General features: G+C 43.8%; 1 protein-coding gene across 1 annotated transcript in view; it reads left to right on the top strand.

Annotated features, from left to right (window-relative positions):
* Positions 1 to 21089: 21089 nt before the first annotated feature.
* BOLL (boule RNA binding protein) overlaps positions 21090 to 23553 on the top strand; it is a 79392-nt gene continuing 76928 nt past the window's right edge. Inside the window, exon 1 of the mRNA XM_077829464.1 lies at positions 21090 to 21107. Within this exon, the coding sequence (XP_077685590.1) occupies positions 21090 to 21107 (18 nt within the window). The remainder of the gene's footprint in view (positions 21108 to 23553) is intronic.

Below are 23553 nucleotides of genomic sequence, written 5' to 3'. Positions count from 1 at the left end.
CTAATCGCCCTGGTGTCTGACTGCTCGAAATCGGATGCCAGATGATTTGCCTCAACCTCCCAACCCGCCATAAACGTCTCCCCCTTGTTCTCACAAATATTATGGAGCACACAGCAAGCAGCAATAACAATGGGAATGTTGGTTGCACTGAGGTCTGACCTAGTCAGCAAACAGCGCCAGCGAGCTTTTAAACGTCCAAAGGCACATTCTACCATCGTTCTACACTTGCTCAGCCTATAGTTGAACTGCTCCTTACTACTGTCCAGGCTGCCTGTGTAAGGCTTCATGAGCCATGGGGGCAAGGGGTAGGCAGGGTCCCCAAGAATAACTATGGGCATTTCAACATCCCCAATGGTAATTTTGTAGTCTGAGAAGTAACTCCCTTCTTGCAGCTGCTTGAACAGCCCGGAGTTCCTAAATATGTGAGCATCATGCACCTTTCCCAGCTGTCCCACGTTGATGTTGGTGAAACATCCCTTGTGATCCACCAGTGCTTGCAGCACCATTGAGAAGTACCCCTTGTGGTTTATGTACTGGTTGGCAAGGCGGTCCGGTGCCAAGATGGGGATATGCATTCCATCTATTGCCCCACCACAGTTAGGGAACCCCATTGCAGCAAAGCCATCCAATATGACCTGTATATTTCCTAGAGTCATTACCCTTGATAATAGAACGTCAATGATTGCATTGGCTACTTCGATTACAGCAGTCCCCACAGTAGACTTGCCCACTCCAAATTGATTCCCGACTGACTGGTAGCAGTCAGGCATTGCAAGCTTCCACAGGACTATCACCACTCGCTTCTCAACTGTCAGGGCAGCTCTCATCTTGGTATTCCTGTGCTTCAGGGTGGGGGAAAGCAACTCTTTTCCAGAGTTCCAGGAAAGTGGTCTTACACATGCAAAAGTTTCGCAGCCACTGTGACTCATCCCATACCTGCAACACTATGTGGTCCCACCAGTCTGTGCTTGTTTGCCTGGCCCAGAATCAGCATTCCACTGTATCAACCAGCCTCACTGCCGCCATGATGTCCCAATTGCTACAGCCAGTGCTTTCAGGAATGTCTCTGTCCATGTACTCATCAAAATCCTCCTCATGCTGGCGTCTCTTCGCCCCGTTCTGCATATACTCCAGGATAATGCACGAGGTGTTTACAATGCTCACAACAACAGCGGTGACGGTGAGCTGAGCGGGCTCCATGGATCTGCAGGAGAGCAGAGTTGCAGCAGAAGTGGTGGATGATAATGGTTAGCAGTCCTACTGCACTGTCTGCTGACGGCAGCACCCAGGACACAACAGCTGCGGTGACAGTGAGCTGAGCTGATCGGGCTCAATGCTTGCCGCTGTGGTATGGTGTCTGCACGGAAAAAAGGCACAAAATGTTGTCTGCTGTTGCTTTCACAGGGGGAGGGGCGACTGACGACATGTACCCAAAACCACCCGCAACAACGTTTTTGCCCCATCAGGCATTGGGTGCTTAACCTAGAATTCCAATGGGTGGCGGAGACTGCAGGAACTGTGGGATAGCTACCCACAGTGCACCATTCCGTAAGTTGATGCTAGCCATGGTAGTGAGGACACACTCCGCCGACTTAATGCGCTTAGTGTGAACATACGCAATCGACTGTATAAAGTAGATTTCTAAAAACCAACTTCTATAAAATCGATCTAATTTTGTAGTGTAGACATACCCTTACTTTAGAACAAAAAGGATAGTCAGTTCACAACTTCCAGTTGCCATGCTTTTCTGGAACTTGATCTCTAGGTCATTTATTGTATTTCAAGCCTCTTCCACCACTAAAGGATATTAATATTGTTATGCCGGAAGGTGTTGCCAGCTACTAACAAGCAGGTCTCTGAGCAATAAACAACACAAACTTTGTCAAACCTGATTCTAACTACTTTAATTCAGATGAAATGGAAGGAGTGATTAAATGCCTCCTTATATAATAACTGGAAACAATAGGAAACCACTGCCCAAGTCAATGGGATGCAAGGTGAAGTTAAACCATGTGGGCTGAGGGGTTATGCTATGCTACTTGATTGCAAGTACAGGAGCTAGGGGATTTACTGGTTACAGCTAAATGATAGAACCAGTAGTGAACATGGCCCTGGAAAGAAGATAAGAGCCAGAACTTCTTTTTGGGCACAGTACTCTGAAGGGTCAGAGTAGGATTTCCAAACAAGAAAACTACCTATTTGTTTCTTATGTCTAGGGGAACAGGACATGGTTTATATTCTCTATAAAGATAACACCAAACAACTGACTATCAATTTCTCCTAATAGAAACAACCCAGCAAGGCCCCAAACGTTGGCTAATGACTCCAGCCAAAAGGAACAATACATTTATAGGAGACTTACATTTCACAGACAATACTCATTTTTGTATATTGTGTTATGCACAGATTTGCAAACACACAGGCACACACAAAGAAGGGGCATGGATAGAGCCATCATTAGCATTGCCACTAATCTACAGTTTTTCCACGATCACTATGTCAGTGGATGAATCCCACTTCCCATGCCATGACACTATATAACAATTAAGTTACCACCATATTGTGATATTGCATTGCAATGTTAGTCTAGCAGGACACAAAGGTAATAAGCTGGCGCCATTGTCTAAACAATTATCCTTACATGCAGCCCATATGTATGAATCCAGTTTAATTAGTAGATTATCTGCTCAAAGCTATATGGTCACCCTCAGTAACAATGGCATGAAAAGAAAAAATAGCTTGCCCGCAAAAGCCATTTTTCCATTTTAGTGCTGCTGCACTATCATTTGTTTTCATCGTAAGTATTTTGTCATCAAGGGTCATTGGGTGACTGATAGAAGACTGTACTAAAACTGAAGTAGAAACACCCATTGCTCTCAGAAGGAGCTGTTGGGTGCTGAACTCTTTTGAAAAGTCTGACCCATATAAGGGTATCAGATTTCAAACAAGCTAGGGAATTCATTCAAGCTAAGAAGGGGCGCTGAGAGACCAAATCTACCTCTTGCGTTTTGAACTGCATGTGTGAACAGAACACAAGTCTGCATAATTTTTTTTTTAATTGCATCCCTTTACTTCCTGGATCCTTGAAACAAGGTCAGAATCTTAGCTTGTGTAAGTTAGCCAATTTAAAAAACAGCTGAGAATCCATCCCCACAGATGGCAGGACCATACATCTACATTGGAATTTAGTTTCCATAATCAAGTACTGGTACTTTCATATTTAGACATTCACCATAAAAGAATAATTTTAAGGTAATGCCCCCTAAAATGAAAAGTGTTCTGCTGTCAGGATGGTGCCCCTATGGTGATTGATTGAGTGATAAAAGCAGACAAGAAGCTCTCTTATGGCACTGCTACAGCATTTATTTTTCTACATGGGGGAAGATCACATAGAGTATTCTTCAAGTACAGATTTGCCATCGGTGTTAATGCATAGCTCACTTTAGTGTTGACTAGAGTTATACAAGTGCATCTATGAGAGAAGAGGTTCTTATCTATGTAATTCTTATGGTAATAGAGCACTGGTTATTGTGTTTTCTCTGTCTTTGTAATATGATGCATATGAAAATGTTTTTAAAAGGATATTTAAAGATTTTCATACAAACAGTCACTTTATTGTATCAGGCAAGCAATAAACTTTCAGTACCTAGGATATCTTGCAAAAAAGTTATACCCTTGACATTTTGTCTAAACATTGATCTAATTCCCAATAGTGAAAAAACCACTGCAAGTTTTGAGTCAATCTTTAAAAGTAAATATAGACAAAGGTCATGATTTAATATACTTAAATCCTGTACTACCCCATTTTCTTAAATTATAGTCAATGCTTGCCAAGTTGTTTGGTGGGAACATTTAACGGATTGGTAACTTGCTAAGTTTCCTAGTTTTGGAGAAAAAGCTCACTTGAATGATAGTTCTGGAAAGTTTTGTTATGGATCCTTTTAGTTATAAAATTTTTATTGTCCTCTAAGTTTTCCCACAAAGGTATTTTATCTTGCTCCCACTGAAGTAAGCTGTAGAACTTGTATGTTCAGAACCAGACTCTGGGATGTGCAATTTTGAAAAAGCAATCCATACACTCCAGTTATGGTCTGATACTGCCAATTCTTATTCACAAAGTACTCCTTGACAATGGTATTGTTTTCATAATTAAGTGCTACTCATGTGAGTAAGTGAGCAGAATCAAGCCCTCAACTGGAACATGCTTGATATGTTGCTGTAATATAAAAACTATAATGCTCAGAATCAGGACACCATTATACTAATCACTGTACAGACTTCAGCCTGAATCCTTGAAACAGGAATATGCAGGTGTATCCTTTGCCCACATGGAACCACATTGGAATCATATGACTCCATAGATTTATTACACACAACCACCTATTGTTAAAAAGAATATTAAGATTGCAAAGTCAAGCACTCAAGATCTCAGAAATGCCATAATTAAGATTACACCATAATACATATATTAAAAAGGCTGAATTAAGACACCGTCTGCCACAGACCCTAATGAGCTCCCCTTCCAAAACAAGGGGGATTCCCAGGGATGTGCTCCCAGACCTTGAACAGAGTCCAGCCACTTTCCTCAGGCACACTCTCAGGGCACACACTTATTGGCACCTCTTTCCCAAGTGTTGGAACCTGCTGTCCACCCACTTAGCCCCTCTGGGTGCAGCTCTGACCCTTCACACACCCCAGTACTTAGACACATCCCTCTCTCAGAACTCTCCCAGCACAGCAGTTGTGAAGCAGTCCATAGACTGAACAGAGTGTGGGTGGCCATCAACTTTATGCTTTTGAGATAAAGCACTGGAGAGTACAGACCATACAAAACAATGAGACATCCTAAACGCAGTGTCCCTCACAAGCTCATGCTTCTTTGGTGATGATAATCACCGGTGTTCCATCAGACAGGCAGGGTCCTCTGTCCCCTTGCCTTCCCTGCCTCTGCAGCAGCCTCACTCATCCCCCCACCCCCATAGCTCTCCCTTTATAGATTTCTGCTGGGGTCATCTGCTTCCTTTGTTCTGCCTTTTGATAATTTTCCATTACTCCCAACCCTTCCCCAACTTCACAAAAAAGGGGAGGGTGTTGTCTTCCAGATAGAGAAAGACTATTGTCCAAGCATGTTCCATTTTGAATAGATGGATTGTTAAGTGCTGATCATTCACCATAGTCTCTGGCCAAGCAGAGACATGACAACCCTGTAGCACCTTAGAGACTAACCAATTGATTTGAGCATAAGCTTTCGTGAGCTACAGCTCACTTCATTGGATGCATACTGTGGAAAGTGTAGAAGATCTTTTTATACACATAAAGCATGAAAAAATACCTCCTCCCACCCCACTCTCCTGCTGGTAATAGCTTATCTAAAGTGATCACTCTCCTTACAATGTGTATGAAAAGCAGCATCACTTGCCCCATAACCTCAGCCGTGTGGAACACAATGCCATCCACAGCCTCAGAAACAACTCAGACATCATAATAAAAAAGGCTCACAAACGAGGTGCTGTTGTCATCATGAATAGGTTGGAATATGAACAAGAGGCTGCTCGGCAGCTCTCCAACACCACTTTCTACAAGCCATTACCCTCTGATCCCACTGAGAGTTACCAAAAGAAACTACAGCAATTGCTCAAGAAACTCCCTGAAAAAGCACAAGATCAAATCCGCACAGACACACCCCTGGAACCCTGACCTGGGATATTCTACCTACTACCCAAGATCCATAAACCTGGAAATCCTGGGCGCCCCATCATCTCAGGCATTGGCACCCTGACAGCAGGATTGTCTGGCTATGTAGACTCCCTCCTCAGGCCCTACGCTACCAGCACTCCCAGCTACCTTTGAGACACCACTGACTTCCTGAGGAAACTACAATCCATCGGTGATCTTCCTGATAACACCATCATGGCCACTATGGATGCAGAAGCCCTCTACACCAACATTCCACAAAAAGATGGACTACAAGCTGTCAAGAACACTATCCCCGATAATGTCACGGCTAACCTGGTGGCTGAACTTCGTGACTTTGTCCTTACCCATAACTATTTTACATTTGGGGACAATGTATACCTTCAGATCAGCGGCACTGCTATGGGTACCCGCATGGCCCCACAGTATGCCAACATTTTTATGGCTGACTTAGAACAACGCTTCCTCAGCTCTTGTCCCTTAACGCCCCTACTCTACTTGCGCGATATTGATGACATCTTCATCATCTGGACCCATGGAAAAGAAGCCCTTGAGGAATTCCACCATGATTTCAACAATTTCCATCCCACCATCAACCTCAGCCTGGTCCAGTCCACACAAGAGATCCACTTCCTGGACACTACAGTGCTAATAAACGATGGTCACATAAACACCACCTTATACCGGAAACCTACTGACCGCTATTCCTACCTACATGCCTCCAGCTTTCACCCTGACCACACCACATGATCCATCGTCTACAGCCAAGCTCTGTGATACAACTGCATTTGCTCCAACCCCTCAGACAGAGACAAACACCTACAACATCTCTATCAAGCATTCTTACAACTACAATACCCACCTGCGGAAGTGAAGAAACAGATTGATAGAGCCAGAAGAGTTCCCAATAGTCACCTACTACAGGCCTAACAAAGAAAACAACAGAACACCACTAGCCGTCACCTTCAGCCCCCAACTAAAACCCCTCCAACGCATTATTAAGGATCTACAACCTATCCTGAAGGATGACCCAATGCTCTCACAAACCTTGGGAGCCAAGCAATGTGCCAGCAATGCCCCTCTGCCACGTACATTGGTCAAACTGGACAGTCTCTACGTAAAAGAATAAATGAACACAAATCGGATGTCAAGAATTATAACATTCATAAACCAGTCGGAGAACACTTCAATCTCTCTGGTCACGCGATTACAGACATGAAAGTTGCGATATTACAACAAAAAAAACTTCAAATCCAGACTCCAGCGAGAAACTGTTGAATTGGAATTCATTTGCAAATTGGATACAATTAACTTAGGCTTGAATAGAGACTGGGAGTGGCTAAGTCATTATGCAAGGTAACCTATTTCCCCTTGTTTTTTCCTACCCCTCCCCCCCCCAGACGTTCTTGTTAAACCCTGGATTTGTGCTGGAAATGGCCCACCTTGATTATCATACACATTGTAAGGAGAGTGGTCACTTTAGATAAGCTATCACCGGCAGGAGAGTGGGGTGGGAGGAGGTATTTTTTCATGCTTTATGTGTATAAAAAGATCTTCTACACTTTCCACAGTATGCATCCAATGAAGTGAGCTGTAGCTCACAGAAGCTTATGCTCAAATAAATTGGTTAGTCTCTAAGGTGCCACAAGTACTCCTTTTCTTTTTGCGAATACAGACTAACACGGCTGTTACTCTGAAACATGACAACCCTGCTAACTGAAGGGGGATCCACATACATATAGTGACAGTAGTTTCATGGTGCAATTTCATAAAATCATCCAGAAGTGGTAGAGACAAACCACTCCACTTAGTCACAGTCTAATGACAGGATCCCATACTGTTTCCTCCCCTCACAGGACCCCTATCTCATTTAGCACACAGAATGGACCTGCTCTGGGAATGAATTAGAGTCACTAGTGATGGAGTCTGTCTCTAGAAGCCTGGCTTCTCCTGTTTCCATCCCCAACTCAGTCCCATTCTCCTTGCCCACTCAGATGCAGTATGTCACTCTAGTCCCATGCTCTTCACACCCTATCTTCCAGTCCCAGTTTCTGCCCTCCGCCCCCACCCAGTTCTTGTCCCAAATCTACTCCCATCTCTGTGCCTCCCAAGTCTGGCTCTTATCCCCATTGGCTTTGAATCAGGCAGCTTCTTCCTCCATGCTCCCTGGACCTAGTAGGAGGGCCACTGAGACCATAGGAAAGTCAGAATCCCCACTCTCAGCTCTGGTGCAGAGACCTAGGCACAGATCCTAACTAGCATGCAACAGCCCAGAACTGCAAGTACAGGGAAAACCCTGCCCATAGCCAGGCTGGAGCATTCCCAGAATGGAGGAAGTCTTCAGGGAAAGTTAGCTACTAAAATCTAAGTCTCCAGTGATCATGTGCAAACTGATTTTTTCAAAAGCTTACAACTAGGCCAAATTTGGGACCATTTTCACAGGAATGGCAAGAGACATCCCTGATGCAAACATCAACCCTCTGCCAAATGTGAAGTCCCTTGTCCAAGTCATGGGGGTGTTAGAGCCCTTCAAAGAGGAGGTCACCAGATTTTTTTTTTGAAGTGGGTAAAACATTTTTCTGCTATCCCCATTATTAGAAGTTGATGAATAGTTTTGATTAAAAGTTTTCTATAAACATTCAGCCTGAACTATACACCTAGTATATAATATTTCACCCCAAATGGAACAGGGTCTTAGAATGAAGTGTCAGGCAACCTTAGTAATAGGTGGTGCTACCATCCCCACCCCATACTTTTCTATTTACACTAATAAGTAAAACTTCCTTATCTGCTCCCAGCTTCCTCCTCAGTCTAGTTATTTAAGTGTTGGTTGATTGCTTGTAGGCATCACAAAACAAAAGGCCTTGAGAAGGGATTTGGAGAAGACAATACTAGTAGCCTTTTATCAGGTCCGGGTGCTCAATAGTAAGTTAACTAACTACTACCTACATGGACAGTTAAGCCCAAATCCAAAGTATTTAGATTCCTAACTTCCACTGATGTCGAATAACTAAATACCTTTATGAATCAGGCCTTAATTGCTTACAGGTGGACCTTGATTCCACTAAAAGGTACTGGCCAGCCACCATCTGTCACTTTCCTTGGCAGCTACATATATGTCAGGTTTCATGCCAGGTGTCTTGGATCTGCCCCAGTAATGAGCCTAAAAGCAGTGCAATCCTTATCCCAGTGTAAATGGTGACCCTCCCATTGAATGAGTCTATCCAGTAACTGAGATTTACATGTCTACATGGTCCCCACACACACACTTATGTGAAAACCTTTTTGAACATTTGGGCCATTGTGGGCTGTTCAGCTCCCAAGATAGCAGCATTACTATTAAATGGTGTCTTCTGACCATCAGGAATTCCTTTTACTGGGAATTAAAGATGGACCAGTGGGTGTCCCAACGAAGAGGATTCTACTGTATTGCACTAAACTTTGTCACTAATAATACTTTAAGATTTGTCATTAGTAACTACAACAACATTTGCTTTTTTGAGTATGTTTAAACAAAGTCTAGAAAACAGAACGCTCCATAGCAGAGTAGGCTACATCCAGGAATACAGATAACATCAGAGGGAGTTCTGTGGGTGTTAAGGGCACAGTATCTCCCTATTAACTGATAGTCGTTGTGGTGTCTAGACTGACAACACTGTCAACTCTCAGAGGTGTTTTATTAATGCCCACATACATTCAGATGCAGACAAATTTATCACAAGCCACATGCTGCCGGAAGCACTGACAGCATATGCACAATAGACAATGACCCCAGGAAAGATTTTTGCTCAGCCAGAATTCCTTCTGGGAGCTCTCAGGCATTGCACACCAGTTTCCCCTGTACAACATCCTTTAAAAGAGCACAGCGTACTTCCCTCTTCTTGCCCAGTATATCTATGCTACACAATGAAGTGTGGGTGGAGCGATGCCCCTTCCCTTACCATATCCTGCCCCTTTTCAGGCACCAAGCATCCCGACAGGCACAAGGAAGGGTCAGGCCTATGCATTCCATCAGAGTTCTGGAGAGCTCCTGAACAGAAGTACAAGGGTAAGGGAACTCCTTGCAGTCTCGCCTTGTGAGCCAGTACTGAGGCTGGCCAGATTCTGGCTACGTCTTCTAAAACTGAGTGTGAGCCTATGTCTTTAGGCAGATGGAAGCCACTTATGAATTTTATTGGAAATACATTTTAAGAGGTGTGCAAAATGTTCACACCTAATTGTTTCTCACAGATGCACATTGAGCCCAGGTTCCCTAATCCCTCACAGAAGGCATCCTAGGGACAGAATTTTAAAAAAGTCATAATTGCGATCAGAACATGAAATCCCCAAAACAATTTAACCTCCCCTGGTGTTAATTGTACAAGAGAGGAGGGATTATAAAGAGATTTAAGAGAATTGCCTGCAAGGATTTAATAACTTTGATTTTAAATCTCTTGTTTTTTTAATGCCTGGGGAAGAAGAGATTGTTAGAATAGGTGAAAAGTAAGGCTAAGGTCTTGTCTAAACTACACTTATTTTCCAAAAATGTCACACCACTCATGCAGTTTCACTGGTGGTAGCCACTGCAGAAGTGCTAATTTAAACAAGGTGTCAGGATTTTTACCACTGTTATCTAGATCATTTCTGAGTAGGACTGCCTGTCATGGTAGTTAAAATACCGGTGTGCAGTCTATACTAACACTCCCACTATTGCTACTGCTGGAACTATACCAAGTGAGAAATTTTAGCTATAAAAAACTAGAATAGACTCTCTCTAAATCCAAGGGAAAACAGAAAATTACAGCTTCCCTGAGAAGGTTTTATTTACGATGCCCATTTTCCTCTCCTTACTTACATGTTTGGGGGGAGTCCTATTTTTATGCAATTTCACCCTCTCCCCATTATATTAGTCTTGTGCATACATTCAAACTCACTGGCCAAATTTAGACAGATTGAGGTGTAAGGACTATATACACTCTACATGATCTGTAGTTCTCAGTCCCAATGACAGAAATCCCATTCTGGTGTGTGTTCTACATGTGGAACATCCATTGAGCAGTTTCTGTGCAGCTTGAGAACAATATCAGGCTCTTTAAAGTTCTGTGAAGACCACAGACACCTCCAGGGCAAAATCTGCGTAAGATAATTATACCCTGTGAGCCACTACAACTGGATGACAGGTCAAATCTAGTTTAAATTATATATCACCACATTCCTCCAAATATCTTGATGTAGGTGAAAGGCAAGAGCTAAAACTATTACGAAGCTTTCTGCAACAAGAGCTAGAGACTGTATTCTGTAAACTACAGGGAAAATAGCAGGAGATGAGCTATAAATATGGCAAAAATAAAATTCCTCTTACCCCTCCACACACACACACACTTCAATGATCTAACAAAACTTTATTCTAACTAAGAGATTAATATGGGGGGGAAGCGCTGATGTTACATAAAACCCCTCAGAGTTTAAAAAAAAAATCACCCTTCTCCCACCTGATTGAGGCTAAGGGGTATACTTATGATTTTAATCCTGGTCCTTGGTAATCAGTAATGATGGATAAGGAACTACAGAAACAATTTAAGCGGGGATAATGATACTGACCTCCTTTGTAAAGCTCTTTGAGATCTATGGCTGAAAAGTGCTATATAAGAGCTAGGTACTATTTTTATTATTTATTTGATCAAAACCCATTTAATATGATATTTTTAGTGTTTGCTGGACTGCTATTTTAAAGGTGGATACTGAAAAAGAGAAACACAAATCTAAAGCCAGATATCCCATTCTTAGCTTGCAAAATGTGCTATTTTCACCTCTACAATTGGAATTTCATGGTTGTAATTTCTCCTCTTCGGCATGAAATTCTACATTCATTTTAGCACATTGGCATGAAAAGTACTTGTAGGTCACAGTCCATACAAAGATACTGATGTAGGTATTTTTTTTCCAACTGTGTACATTTCATTTCAGCATTTTTAAATTCTGTTGGGTAATTAGCTCTTGTAAATAAGAGGTGTAATTATAGCAAAGGGCTATTCAGCGTAATTAATCAAAATTTGATTCATATTTTGAATTATTTCAAACAGAAGTAAGATGAGGCACGTGATTATATGCAGCCTTCAGGAAAAAAGATGAAAGGAAAATAAAAAGGAAAGGATTACTATTTTCATGTCCATGTTATTTATTTATATATATATTTCTCTATTTCTAAAACATAAACCAATATTATTTTACGTTTTTCATTAATTTTTACCACATAGAAAGACAGAATAGCATACAAGACAGCGAAGATGACAGAAGTCTATAATAATTTATGCAAGGTTTCCCACATAAACGTAGCCAGCATATGCAGCTCTCTCTATCTGAACCTTAAACAAATCCATAAGAACATATGGACGGCCATACTGAGTCAGACCGAACATCCATCTAGCCCAGTATCCTGTCTTCTGACAGTGGCCAACACCAGGTGCCCCAGAGGGAATGAACAGAACAGGTAATTATCAAGTGATCCATCCCCTGTCACCCATTCCCAGCTTCTGGTAAACAGAGGCTAGGAGCACCATCCTTGCCTATCCTGGCTAATAGCCATTGATGGACCTATCCTCCATGAATTTATCTAGTTCTTTTTTTAATCCTGTTATAGTCTTGGCCTTCACAACATCCCCTGGCAAAGAGTTCCACAGGTTGACTGTGCGTTGTGTGAAGAAGTACTCCCTTTTGTTTGTTTTAAACCTGCTGCCTATTAATTTCATTTGGTGGCCCCTAGTTTTTATGTTATGAGAAGGAGTAAATAACATTTCCTTATTTACTTTCTCCACACCAGTCATGATTTCTTCCCCCCTCCCCCCCCCCCCCGTCATCTCTTTTCCAAGTTGAGAAGTCCCAATCTTATTAATCTCTCCTCATACGGAAGCTGTTCCATACCCCTAATAATTTTTGTTGCCCTCTTCTGAATCTTTTCCAATTCCAAGGGGATAGAAATGGAATAATTTATTTTTAATATAAATACTAAGCACTAAACAAGAAAAAATATCAGGGCCACAATAAATTGCATTGGTTCTTAGCATTTATGTGGCATTTTACTTCTTCAAAGCACTTTACAAACATTGGAAAAACTCCTGCAAGGTGCTAAACACCTATAAATCCCACTGAAATCAATGGGAGACGAAAGTTGTCAGCCCCTTACAGATTAGGGCCCAATACCTAATTAACTAAATAATTAACAATGTGACTCTCAAAAATTGTTTCCAAACATACAGAATGTTTGAGCAGATATAGAACACCTTGTTTACAGGGAGATTCTTTTCTACCCAGCTAGGGTTGCTGAAGCACCAGGAGGTAGAATGAAATCCATACAACCCCATACTAAAACATGGGTTGAACTGGGATTAGAACTCAGAATCATCATTTTCACAGATTATTACATTAATCTCCAAACATGGGCTCCTGATTTTAATTTACACCCTTTGGGAGAATACAGTGGCCTTAAAGCAAGTTTAATTATGGTTACACTGTCAAAATAAAGAGGACTTAAAGTGAGTTTAAATAAAAATAGAGTCTTATATTTTTCTAAATATATCTATCTTGAAAATATTCATCTTGTCCATTTGTGTTTCATAATACTTCCAAATTATTCATACTCTCCTCTATCCAATGTCATGCTATTAAATTTCTTATTCAGTGAGCCATATAAAAACACAGTATTATGGCAAATTACTGTATTAGAATCTCTAAAAATTAATTTATCACAATTAGATTCAATATCAAAGGTCTTGAAGAATAAAGTAAACATAATAGGGTGCAATGAAAGGAAGATTCAACCAAACAATTAAAGTAAATGAGGAGCTTAACTTTAACCACCTCTTCACCAATCTAGTTGGAGACTTAAGGCCAGATCCTCAGATGGTGTAAACCAGTGGTTCTCAACTCTGGTCCACCGCTTGTTCAGGGAAAGCCCCTAGCGGGCTGGGCCGGTTTGTTTACCTGCTGCGTCCGCAGGTTCGGCTGATCGCAGCTCCCACTGGCCGCGGTGTCCCGTTCCAGGCCAATGGGGGCTGAAGATGGCAATGTGGGCCGCGGGATGTGCTGGCTGCCCTTCCCGCAGCCCCCATTGGCATGGAGCGGTGAACCACAGCCAGTGGGAGCCGTGACTGGCCGAACCTGCAGACATGGCAGGTAAACAAACCAGCCCGGAGCACCAGAGCTTTCCCTGAACAAGTGGTGGGCCAGAGTTGAGAACCACGGGTGTAAACTGATATAGTTCCACTGAAGTCAATGTAACTATGCTTATTTACATCATTTGAGGATCTGATACTCTGTAATTGTGTTTAAGATTGACCTCATCTCTTTTTAATACAAATAGACCATTAGATTTGAACAATAGATTCTTATTTTGGGGATGGGGTCCATACTTTATGTACAGGTTTTATCGTTTCTGGTGTAGAAAGGGCATTGCCCTTTTTAACATGGCTTTTGTACATAGGTCTTCTGCTTAGAGGTAATTGGGATAGGACTGATGGCATTTTTAATTTTTGTCCTAACTGGTGTTGATGCAGATGCTATTATACTTATTCATCTCTTTCTCTTCTTGATCTTACTAAAAATTTACTTCAATATCTTCCTGTGCCAATTAATTCCACAGTTTAATTCCTTATTGAAAAAGCCGTTTCCAAGAAGCTTTTTAGGCTACTGGTCCCCAAGAATGATAAAAAAATCTTCCCATGTGGAGTGGAACATTCTTTGGGATCTTGAGTGGGATTAGAGGTAGGCCAATGAGGGTTTGTAGAGAGTTAGTTCTGATAGTCTGTGCCATATTGATCATTACTCTTAGGGTATGTCTACATTTAAAATGCTAGAGTGACACAGCTCTGCCACTGCACCTGCACTGCTGTAGCACTTCAGTGTAGACACTACCTATGCTGATAGGAGGGATTCTTCCATCGGCATAGGTAATACATCTCCCTTAGAGGCGGTAGATAGGTCAATGGAAGAATTTTTCTGCTGATTTAGTGCTTTCTATGTGGGGACTTAGCTCAGCTTAACTACACTGCTCAGGGTTGTGGATTTTTCACATCCCTAACTGACATAGTTAAACCGACCTAAATATCTAGGGTAGGCCGGGCAATATATTCTTAAATTAAGATTTAAAAAAATCTAAAATAGTGTCCTTGTGCTATAAACTCTGAATTTTAAATCTAATCTCTGGCAATCCAGGACAGGTTTGTATTATAAATCAGTTATCATCCTGGCATGGTTCCCAGGGGTGGTCTGAACCAGAATGTTTGGATGCTAAACGCACTTTGGATTATAGAAGTCTGCCATCAAAAACAGCAAGTCAGCAGCCTCCCTTAAGCACTGACCATTAAGATCAAGAAACCTTCTGTTCCTTTCAATCATCTGTTGAGTAAACACAGCTGCTACGTAGGAACAAGATGGGAGAGGACACCACTGAGTAACTAGCCTACACTGAGCAGAATGTTTGGTTAATATGGACTGACCCATCAGAAGATAGTTGAAGTAGAGTCCTCTCCTCACCGATGATCGCAGTCTGAATGGAGGAACAGGGCAGAAGATTTTAAAAGAGAGGGTGGTGAGGAAAGAGGGACACAAGGTTGAAAAACAGAGAGACAAAAATGAATGGAGGCAAAAGAGAAAGGACGTCTAGAAGCAGAAAAGGAACAAGGTGACAAACAGAAGAGGACAAGCACAAGCACAGATAAGGGGAAGAGTGACTGGGACACAGATGGGACAAGGAAACATAATGGGGGGGGGGGTAAAGGAGCCAAAAAGAGAGGGACAAGAAAAAAAAGAGTGGGGAAAGGCTTCAAATGTGAGTGACTAGGGACAAAGAAATATGACAAGCAGAGAAAGGTAGAAGCAGTGGAGACAGCATCAAGAAGAGAGAGGGGGAGAAGAAGATAATGAATTACTAAAAAAAATTAAAAATGCTTACATAAATTGGGAGAACTCCCTCGAAATTTTATTATTATCTTCAGTTTTCCACTGGCCCTGGACAATTCCCCCCCACTGCCCCTCCCATTAGATGGCACTATATGGATAACCATCAAAATATGCTGCTAAAGAGTAAAACTATTGCCTTTAAAGCCTAGGTCCCAAATTCCTTGTATGTTTAGAATTATGGGCTTTCTTGGTGTGCAAAGAACACAGGATAAGTCCCCAAATTGAGGAAAACCCCTGCAAAGTTGTCATAAAGGGAAAGTCACAGCAAAAGTCCCTTAAAAATTGGAGAAAGTATTGTAATTTTCCATAAATTTAACATTTTCCCCACATACATTTATTCTATACTCAATCTCTAAGCAGCATCCTGAGTTACTTTTTTTCAGGTATGAATATGTGAAATCAGAAATCTCCCCCATCTAATAATAATACAATAATGATAATATTTCCATGTGGGGATCTTAAGATGCTTTCAACTACCTGGTAGGTTGGTCAGTATTATTATCTGCATTTTACAGATGGGAAACTGAATCAAAGCATGGGGTGTGACTTTCTCAAGGTCAAACAATAAATCAATAGCAGAACTGGGAATGAAAGCCAGGAGTCCCGATTTCCAACCCTGTCTTAGTCACAAAATCGAGCTCCCGCTTTTTGTACCTGGAGTACACTCACTCCCAAATCTCTCAGCTCTCTTATTTTCCTCATGATTATCTTTAACTTTGCTTACCACCTGGCTCTTCCTTCCCAACACTTGGAAAAGAAAAATGCCTTGCAGGCACAAGTCCATAAAACAAAGAACCATATCTTTTTATTTCTGGAAGAGAATACACAGAGAGCTCATTTTATCCTTCTGATGGATGGAGAGGAATTAAAAACAGACACTACTGACTTCCTCTCTGAATGACTGCCTAAGCCAGGGTATATTTCTCTTTTTGGAGAAAACACACACCAGGCAGCCAGCACAGTAACTGTTACAATATTTAAATCATGTTAATGGTTAATAAGTTTTAATAGTTAATAGAGACTAAAATATTACCAACCCTACTTCATTAATATTTACTATAAGTTTCTTGGCTTTTCAGGATTTCAAATTTTAAATTATCAAAATCAAAACCAGGTCACCCTCCCATCTGTTCTCAAAAGTCCTATTTTTATCATGATTTTTAGTGTTAAATGTAAGATGTCAAAGATCTAGGTTTTAAAATAGCTGTATCATATCTAGCATAAAATAAAATCCAGCAGTTAAAAATATGCCATGCAATCTTTCACATCTCAGATTTCTTTAAATGCTTTGTAAGGCAGAACAGGAAGACAAGTCTTTCATATGCCTTTTATATTCCAAGTTGGAGAGTTCAAAGCCATATCAGATGAAAGCATGTAGAAACAACACGCTGTTATTAGGTTAAACGTATGTGTTTTGTGGTAGGTATTCATAAAATTAGGTCAGTGATTGTAATTCAGCAAGTCTCTATAAAATAACCATTAATCCTTCTGAATTTTTATCAGCTCTGCTAATGTTACTCTTATGATGTAGCTTTATTTTCTCAGCCAGTTTAAAAATTTCACCACTAAGGCCTTGTTCACACAAAAGGGAAAAAAGTCGATCTAAGCTATGCAATTTGAGTTACGTGAATAGCTTAACTCAAATCAATGATCTACTTATCGTCCACACTACGCAACATTGATGGAAGATGCTCTCCTGTTGATTCCCCTTACTCTTCTCAATCAGGTTGAGTACAGGAGTTGACAGGAGAGCGATCGGCAGTCGATTTAGCGGGTTTTCACTAGACCCACTAAATCGACTGCCAATGGATTGATTGCCACAGCGTCAATCCCCTGGTAAGTATAGACAAGCCCTAAGAGTTAACTCTCACATGATTATGTGCTAAAGACACAGGATCCTACAAATCTCATTTGCTGAGTTTCCAAGTTCAGCATGCTAACGACTGCAACAATACTACTATGGCTAGGGTGACTGGCTAAGGTGACCAGATGTCCCGTTTTTAAAGGGACAGTCCCGTATTTAAGCCCTCCTGCAGGTGTCCCGACTTCTTCTTAATAACGGGCAAACTGTCCCGTATTTTCTGTTTCCCACCACATCAGTACTTGCGGGTCCTGCTACTAGCTGGATCCCTGCTGCCAGCGTCCCGCCCACCAGCAGTGAGCAGGGGGCGTCCAGTGGCTGACAATTGGGTGGGTGTACAAGGCTGGTGGCAGGGCAAAACTGCAGGGCATGGGGCTGGCCGCTCCCCATGCTGATCCATCAGCATAGCCCCCATCCCTTTTCCAGACAGCACTGGCTGCGTGCTGCCATGGCTGGCGAGTGTGGGCAGGCACCAGGTGGCAGCCGGTTACGTGTCACCGCTGCTGTCCACCCATTGGCCCTTTACGTGCTTCCCATCTCACTGTCCTCTCCCTGCTTTGCCCCTTCACTCCCCCAGCCCCACTGGTCCTCCATATTCCCCCCAGTGGGGTGCGTCCTGCTCCCAGCACTGTGCAGAGAACCAGCCCAGGATCAGAGCACTCAGCTCACCAACGGCCTGGCTGGCAGGCTCCTTTCTTCCCCAACTGCCTCCAGCTAGGCCAGTGCCCTGGGGAAGCCCAAGACCTTCCAGCCTGGGGTACTGGCCAGGAGGAGCCAAGCCCTGCGCGTGCCAAAGCCCCATATAGTGCTGGCATAGGGAAGCCTCTCCACCCCTCAGCTAAGCTCTGGAGTGGCGGGGGGGAAGCTATTTCCAGCCTGTTCACGCCCCAACCCTGTAGGCGCCACAGCAGCTCTCAGGGCAGGGACTTAGTGTAGCACACTCTTCACCCCAGCCCCCTCTCGCCCTGGGTCCTGTCCTATATATCCTCCCTTGCTGAGCCACCTCTCTGGCAGGGTTAGCTGAAGCCCCTGCAGTCAGGTTCCCTGAGCCCTGGTGCACAATGCATCCTTAGGGCTTAATCCCTTCCTGCCAGCACTGTAGCCAGGGGACAGGAGGCGGTCGGGTTATGTTGGTGACCGGCAGCAGCCTGGATGTGTTAGCTGCCTTTTGACACTGTGCAGGCAGGAAGGGACAAGCTGCCTCCAGGCACAGAGAGAGGTGTGTATGGGAGTGTGTGTGTGTCACCTCTCCCCGTGTGAGCCCTAAAGCCTTAAACAGAAGAAGGTAAATGAAAAGAATCCAACTGTGCAGTATTTCTTTTTAACAGGGGCTCAGTCAACTTGATGTTAATTTTAACATTTGTACTGCATAGTTCTGATTGATTGCTGTTGAATTCTCTTGAATACGAGTAATTTTACCAGGTGTCCCGTATTCAGCACAGGGAAATATGGTCATCCTACAACTGGCTAATGAAGGAGCACTATAGTTATCTCAATGAAAGTAGTGCAGCACCTCCTCAGAGCTGAAAGAAATGTGGAAATGCTATATAATCAATCAAAAGCTTGTTTATATGCCACACGTCCTTTAATTTTTAAGTCACTAGCTAGAATCTGGTTGATGATGACCAAATAATCATTGACAAGTTATTTGGTGGCTTGTGTCAAATGAGTACATTTCAGCTCACCTCCCAGTGTAGGTACCTACATCACAAAAAATATTGTGATAATTGACACTAAATGGAACCATTGTTTGTAATCTCAGCAAGCAGTAACTGAATGGGCAAGTAACTCCAGTGGCTGGTGGAGTTCCACATATAGGCTATGCCAGCTACTACCATTAGCTAATGGAGTTAAAAGGTTCAATCCCAAATAACAAATCATGGTGGAGGTTATATAAATATATATATATACACACACACACACACCGGTTGACAGAAGTTTACTTTGTGTGACTGTGGCTAACTGAAATATTTCAAGGTTATTTATTTTTTTAATTTTAAGATAGTGGCCTGCACATCAGGCCACCATTATATGGTGCACATATAATGGGATCTTGGGATTGTGTGGGGACTTTTGCGAGGTGTTTCAATGAATGGTGTTTCTAGCTCATTCACAGAGTCCTCCTGAGCTCCAATTTGTAATATTTACACCACCCTTCCCTGGTACTATTCTTGTATGTTTGTGTGCCAGCCAGCCTGTGATCAGTGTTTTGCAAGTATGTGTAATGAGGGTTTGTTGGTGAAATGATACTCACTAAGGGGGAGGGGGAGAAGGAATGTGTGCGAGTGTCAGAAACTCAGAAGCACACGGAATGGAGGAGCAGCCAGCAGCCAACAGCTTTGTGCTGCTTTCTCCTGCTGCTCCAGGCCTGGAAGTCAGAAACCAACTCCTATCCAGCTGCTGCTACTGGTGGTGCCCCAGGGTCTAGTAACTCACCCCGTGGAGGTGAGTAAGCAGCCCTCCCACTCCCAGTGCTTTAGGGTGTCTAAGGAGCTGTAAAGGGGCTTTTGTGTAGTGCTTAGGAGTTGTGCGTGCCTGTCCCAGAGAGGCAGGCTGAGCTCTGAGGGTGAGTGACAGCACCAGCAGGTGCAAGGGAGGTTGGCAGAGGGGGGAGTTCCACTTTCCAGGCATGGCCCCTAAACACTGATCTCTTATAACTCAATGAAAGAGCTCTTTTACTGGGATGGGGAGTGAAAACTGCCCAAGCTGCAGGGAAGGGATGATTGCAGGGATGATGACTGAAAGGGGGGATTGGAAGTGATAAAGAAGTGTGCTGAAGGGAGTAGCAGGGAGAATGTGGGGGGGGGGGTTAGCAGGTAGGATGTGTTTTGCAGAAGATGGAAGGAGGAGCAGTAACTGAATGGGCTGCAGATAGAAGATGACTGAATGGGCTGAAGCAGGTGGTAGATGGGATATGGAGAGATAACTGAGTGGAACTCAGTGAGGCTTTGGAGGCAATATCTGTTGGGGTTGCAGTGTGCTGATAAGAGCTGGATGTTGAATAGTTCTTGGGAGGATAGATATGTGGGACCCATGGGGAGAAATGTTAGGGGGCACGAGGGGATGAAGTAGTATCTGTGTGGGGCTCATAGGGAGGAGAATAGTTCTGTGCGATCCACTGGAGGGACTGTGGGAGGGTAGCTATGCTGGAGCCCTGGCGAGATGCTGCCTTATGCTCTTTCCCCTGTGAGCGCCACACAACAACGGGGCAAGGTAGCTGTGTGGGTCCCATGAAGGGGAAGGGAGTGAGGTAGCTCTGTGGGGCGCATGGGGAATGGAGGGCAGGTAGTTCTGTGGGAGAGACAATTGACCGCCCGCTTCTCTTTTTCCCCGGCTGCCCCAGACAATCCCTGATATCAATCTCCGCCCCCCATTTTAGCTCAGTACTGCCCCCTACCCGTGCGCTAGGCAAGGAGAAGACCCCCCCCCTCCGCAACACACTCCGTTTTCCGGGCCCGCCCGTCCCGATGTGACTCCTCCGGCTCTGTGTGGGTACACAGTCAGGAGCGCGTCGAGGCTCGGAGCTGCCGCGGCGTGTGGAGGGAGCTGCGTGCGGGAAACGTGCTGCGGGGACTTTGAGGCCGGCGTGACACCGGAGATGGAGCCCGAGAACGCGGTGAGTAGCAGGGGTGCGGGGGCCCGGCCCCTCGGGAGATAAGCGGAGCTGCAGGCGACGCCGCCCTCCCCCCAGCTGGGTCAGTCAGAGGGAGGTTCGGAGTGGGGTGGCTCCCGGGGGAACGTGCCTCGGGGCCTGCGATTGGTGCTGTGAGTGACTCCCCTGTGGGTGCGACGTGCGGCAGTGAGCGTTGGCTGTGCGGGGGCGCGGGGCTCTGTGGCGAAGGGGCTCAGAGACTCGGGGTGAAAGGGTGTGTCCTCCCCCCCCCGCCCATTAAATAGCCAGGGCCTGCCCGGCCTGTGTGAGGGGTCGGAGACGACGGGGGCGGTGAACGAGGCAACTGCTCCCTAGCCCGAGCATGGCTTTCCCGCCAAAACCGGCAGGGAAGGCCATCTGCGCCCACGGCTCCAGCGAGCCGTTCGCCCCTCCCCGGCACGTGCTTCTCTCTCTTCGCTTCCTTTTTAGCAGGAGGCTTTTATTCCCCCCCCCCCCCCGCACAGTACCTGACTGAAAAGTCAATTAGGGAGGAGGTCACCACAGATGTTAGGGTGGCCCTTTGTGATATTGGGATCCTTTAATATCATACCTCAGCACCTAGGTAGGCGCAGGGAAGTCTTGCAAGCATCTCTGCATAGCCATAAATGTTCCAATGCTACTTCCTCTGGGATACAAGAAGGCCTTCAGAATTTAAGAGTCTGACGAAACTCAGACTACTCTGATAGATTCCAAATCATTGATATGGAATAGACCAGGACTTGGAACCCATGTAGTAAATATTGGAAACTTCAAATCGAAGTCTACCAAGTCCTGAAATTAACTGTTTTGAATATTTGAACATGGATGCAATCTTACATAGGGTTTGGTTCTTGGCAACCCGAAAGACTGTCTCTTTCACTTAGTGCCATCATGACAGTTGATATCATGTGGGGTACTCTTGTTAACACCCTAGACTTAAGCATATGGAAGGTATAGGCAGATCATTTTCAGTGCAGGCACTTGGTATTGCATTTGCTTTCCCAACTGGTCCAACAGAGCAAAATCTGTTGATCTTCAGCAAGCAGTACTCAGTCTATATTTTCATCTTTTGCCTGAAGCTATTAACTGTTTATGGGCTGGCTTTGTGTTGGTATGAATCAATGTACGGATTAGTGTTTAATATCATTCATTAACCTAGGGACAAATGTGACAGGTATATTTTATACATTTAAAAATAAATTATAATTAGCAGATGATTCTAATCAACAGATTACTCCCCAAAAAGCATATTATAAAACTTACAAATTTAAATGCTAAGATATTTTATATTCCACAATGTAAGACAAGTTTGGTTTCAAGTCTCAAACAAAGAACATAATGTCTTCAATTCAATCCATTGATCTTGAGGAATTTTTTATTCATATGAGGAATCATTTTCAATAGCTGATGAAGCTTGCTTAGTCTCATGGCATAGTTTGTGATATACCAGTTCTCAGCCATATAGAGATTTATAACCAGTGTGTTGGACTGTACCTACAGACAGATTTGAACCCACTAAGGTTCACATAGCACTGATTTCATATGCTCATGTGGACTTACCCCAGTAAGTTAATAGACTGCCATATTCTATGCCTCTTAACTACTAGGAGTATATTGCCCCAAATGGACAGTACTGCAGTAGTTCAGCCTAGTAATGACAAGCATGGATTAGTGTTGCAAGGTTTGCCTCATCCAGGAAAGAATACAATCAAATAGCTGGTCACAAATGGAAACAAAAATTGTATGAACCTGTGACGGGTGTTCTACTCACTGCTGGACAGCGTCATCTCCTGGCGATTAGCTCTGTGAGGCTGACATCCATCCCGGTGATGGCACTCTGTCTCTCTCTTGTTGCTACTTCCTCTTCATGACTTAGCCCTCCAGCCAGGTCACTCACCAGGTACCCTTTGGGGGAAGCGGGTTGTCTTTCAAAGTCTCTTTCCACAAGCAGTGTCAGGCAGTCCTCACATTTGCTGCCCTATGTCTCTCTATCCTTGACTCTGGCAGTTTTTATAGAAGTGCCCTTAAAAACACCCTCTACTCTGGGTTCCAATCCAGGGCCCTGTAGTGAACAGTTAAGGGCTAGGGCTGCAGCTGCACCCGTTATTACTCGCCACTGAACACCTTCCTACCATCTTGTGTCTCCCCTGCCCCAGGGTAGGGGACTGCAGGCTTCCTTCCTTCCCTTCACTATAGCCAGCCGCCTAGCTTTGTAGAAGTCCTCCCCAGACCCTCACATTTGAACTTCCTTCTAATTAGCTTCCTCCATCTTAAGTCTCCCCCATTTGCAGTCTAATTGGCTGATTGGGCCACTTTGGCCTAATTCAGCTCTTGCAGAGCCATTGTGGGGAGTACACCCCATCACAGAGCCACTGCTGCTTCCTGGTAACCAAGCACAATGTGGTCCAGAAGTATGTAAAGATTGTAAACC

This window comes from Eretmochelys imbricata, chromosome 11, assembly GCF_965152235.1.
Source record: "Eretmochelys imbricata isolate rEreImb1 chromosome 11, rEreImb1.hap1, whole genome shotgun sequence".
Taxonomy (NCBI): Eukaryota; Metazoa; Chordata; order Testudines; family Cheloniidae; genus Eretmochelys; species Eretmochelys imbricata.
The sequence above is the reverse complement of the archived record's forward strand: the minus strand, read 5'-3'. Positions and strand labels throughout refer to the sequence as shown.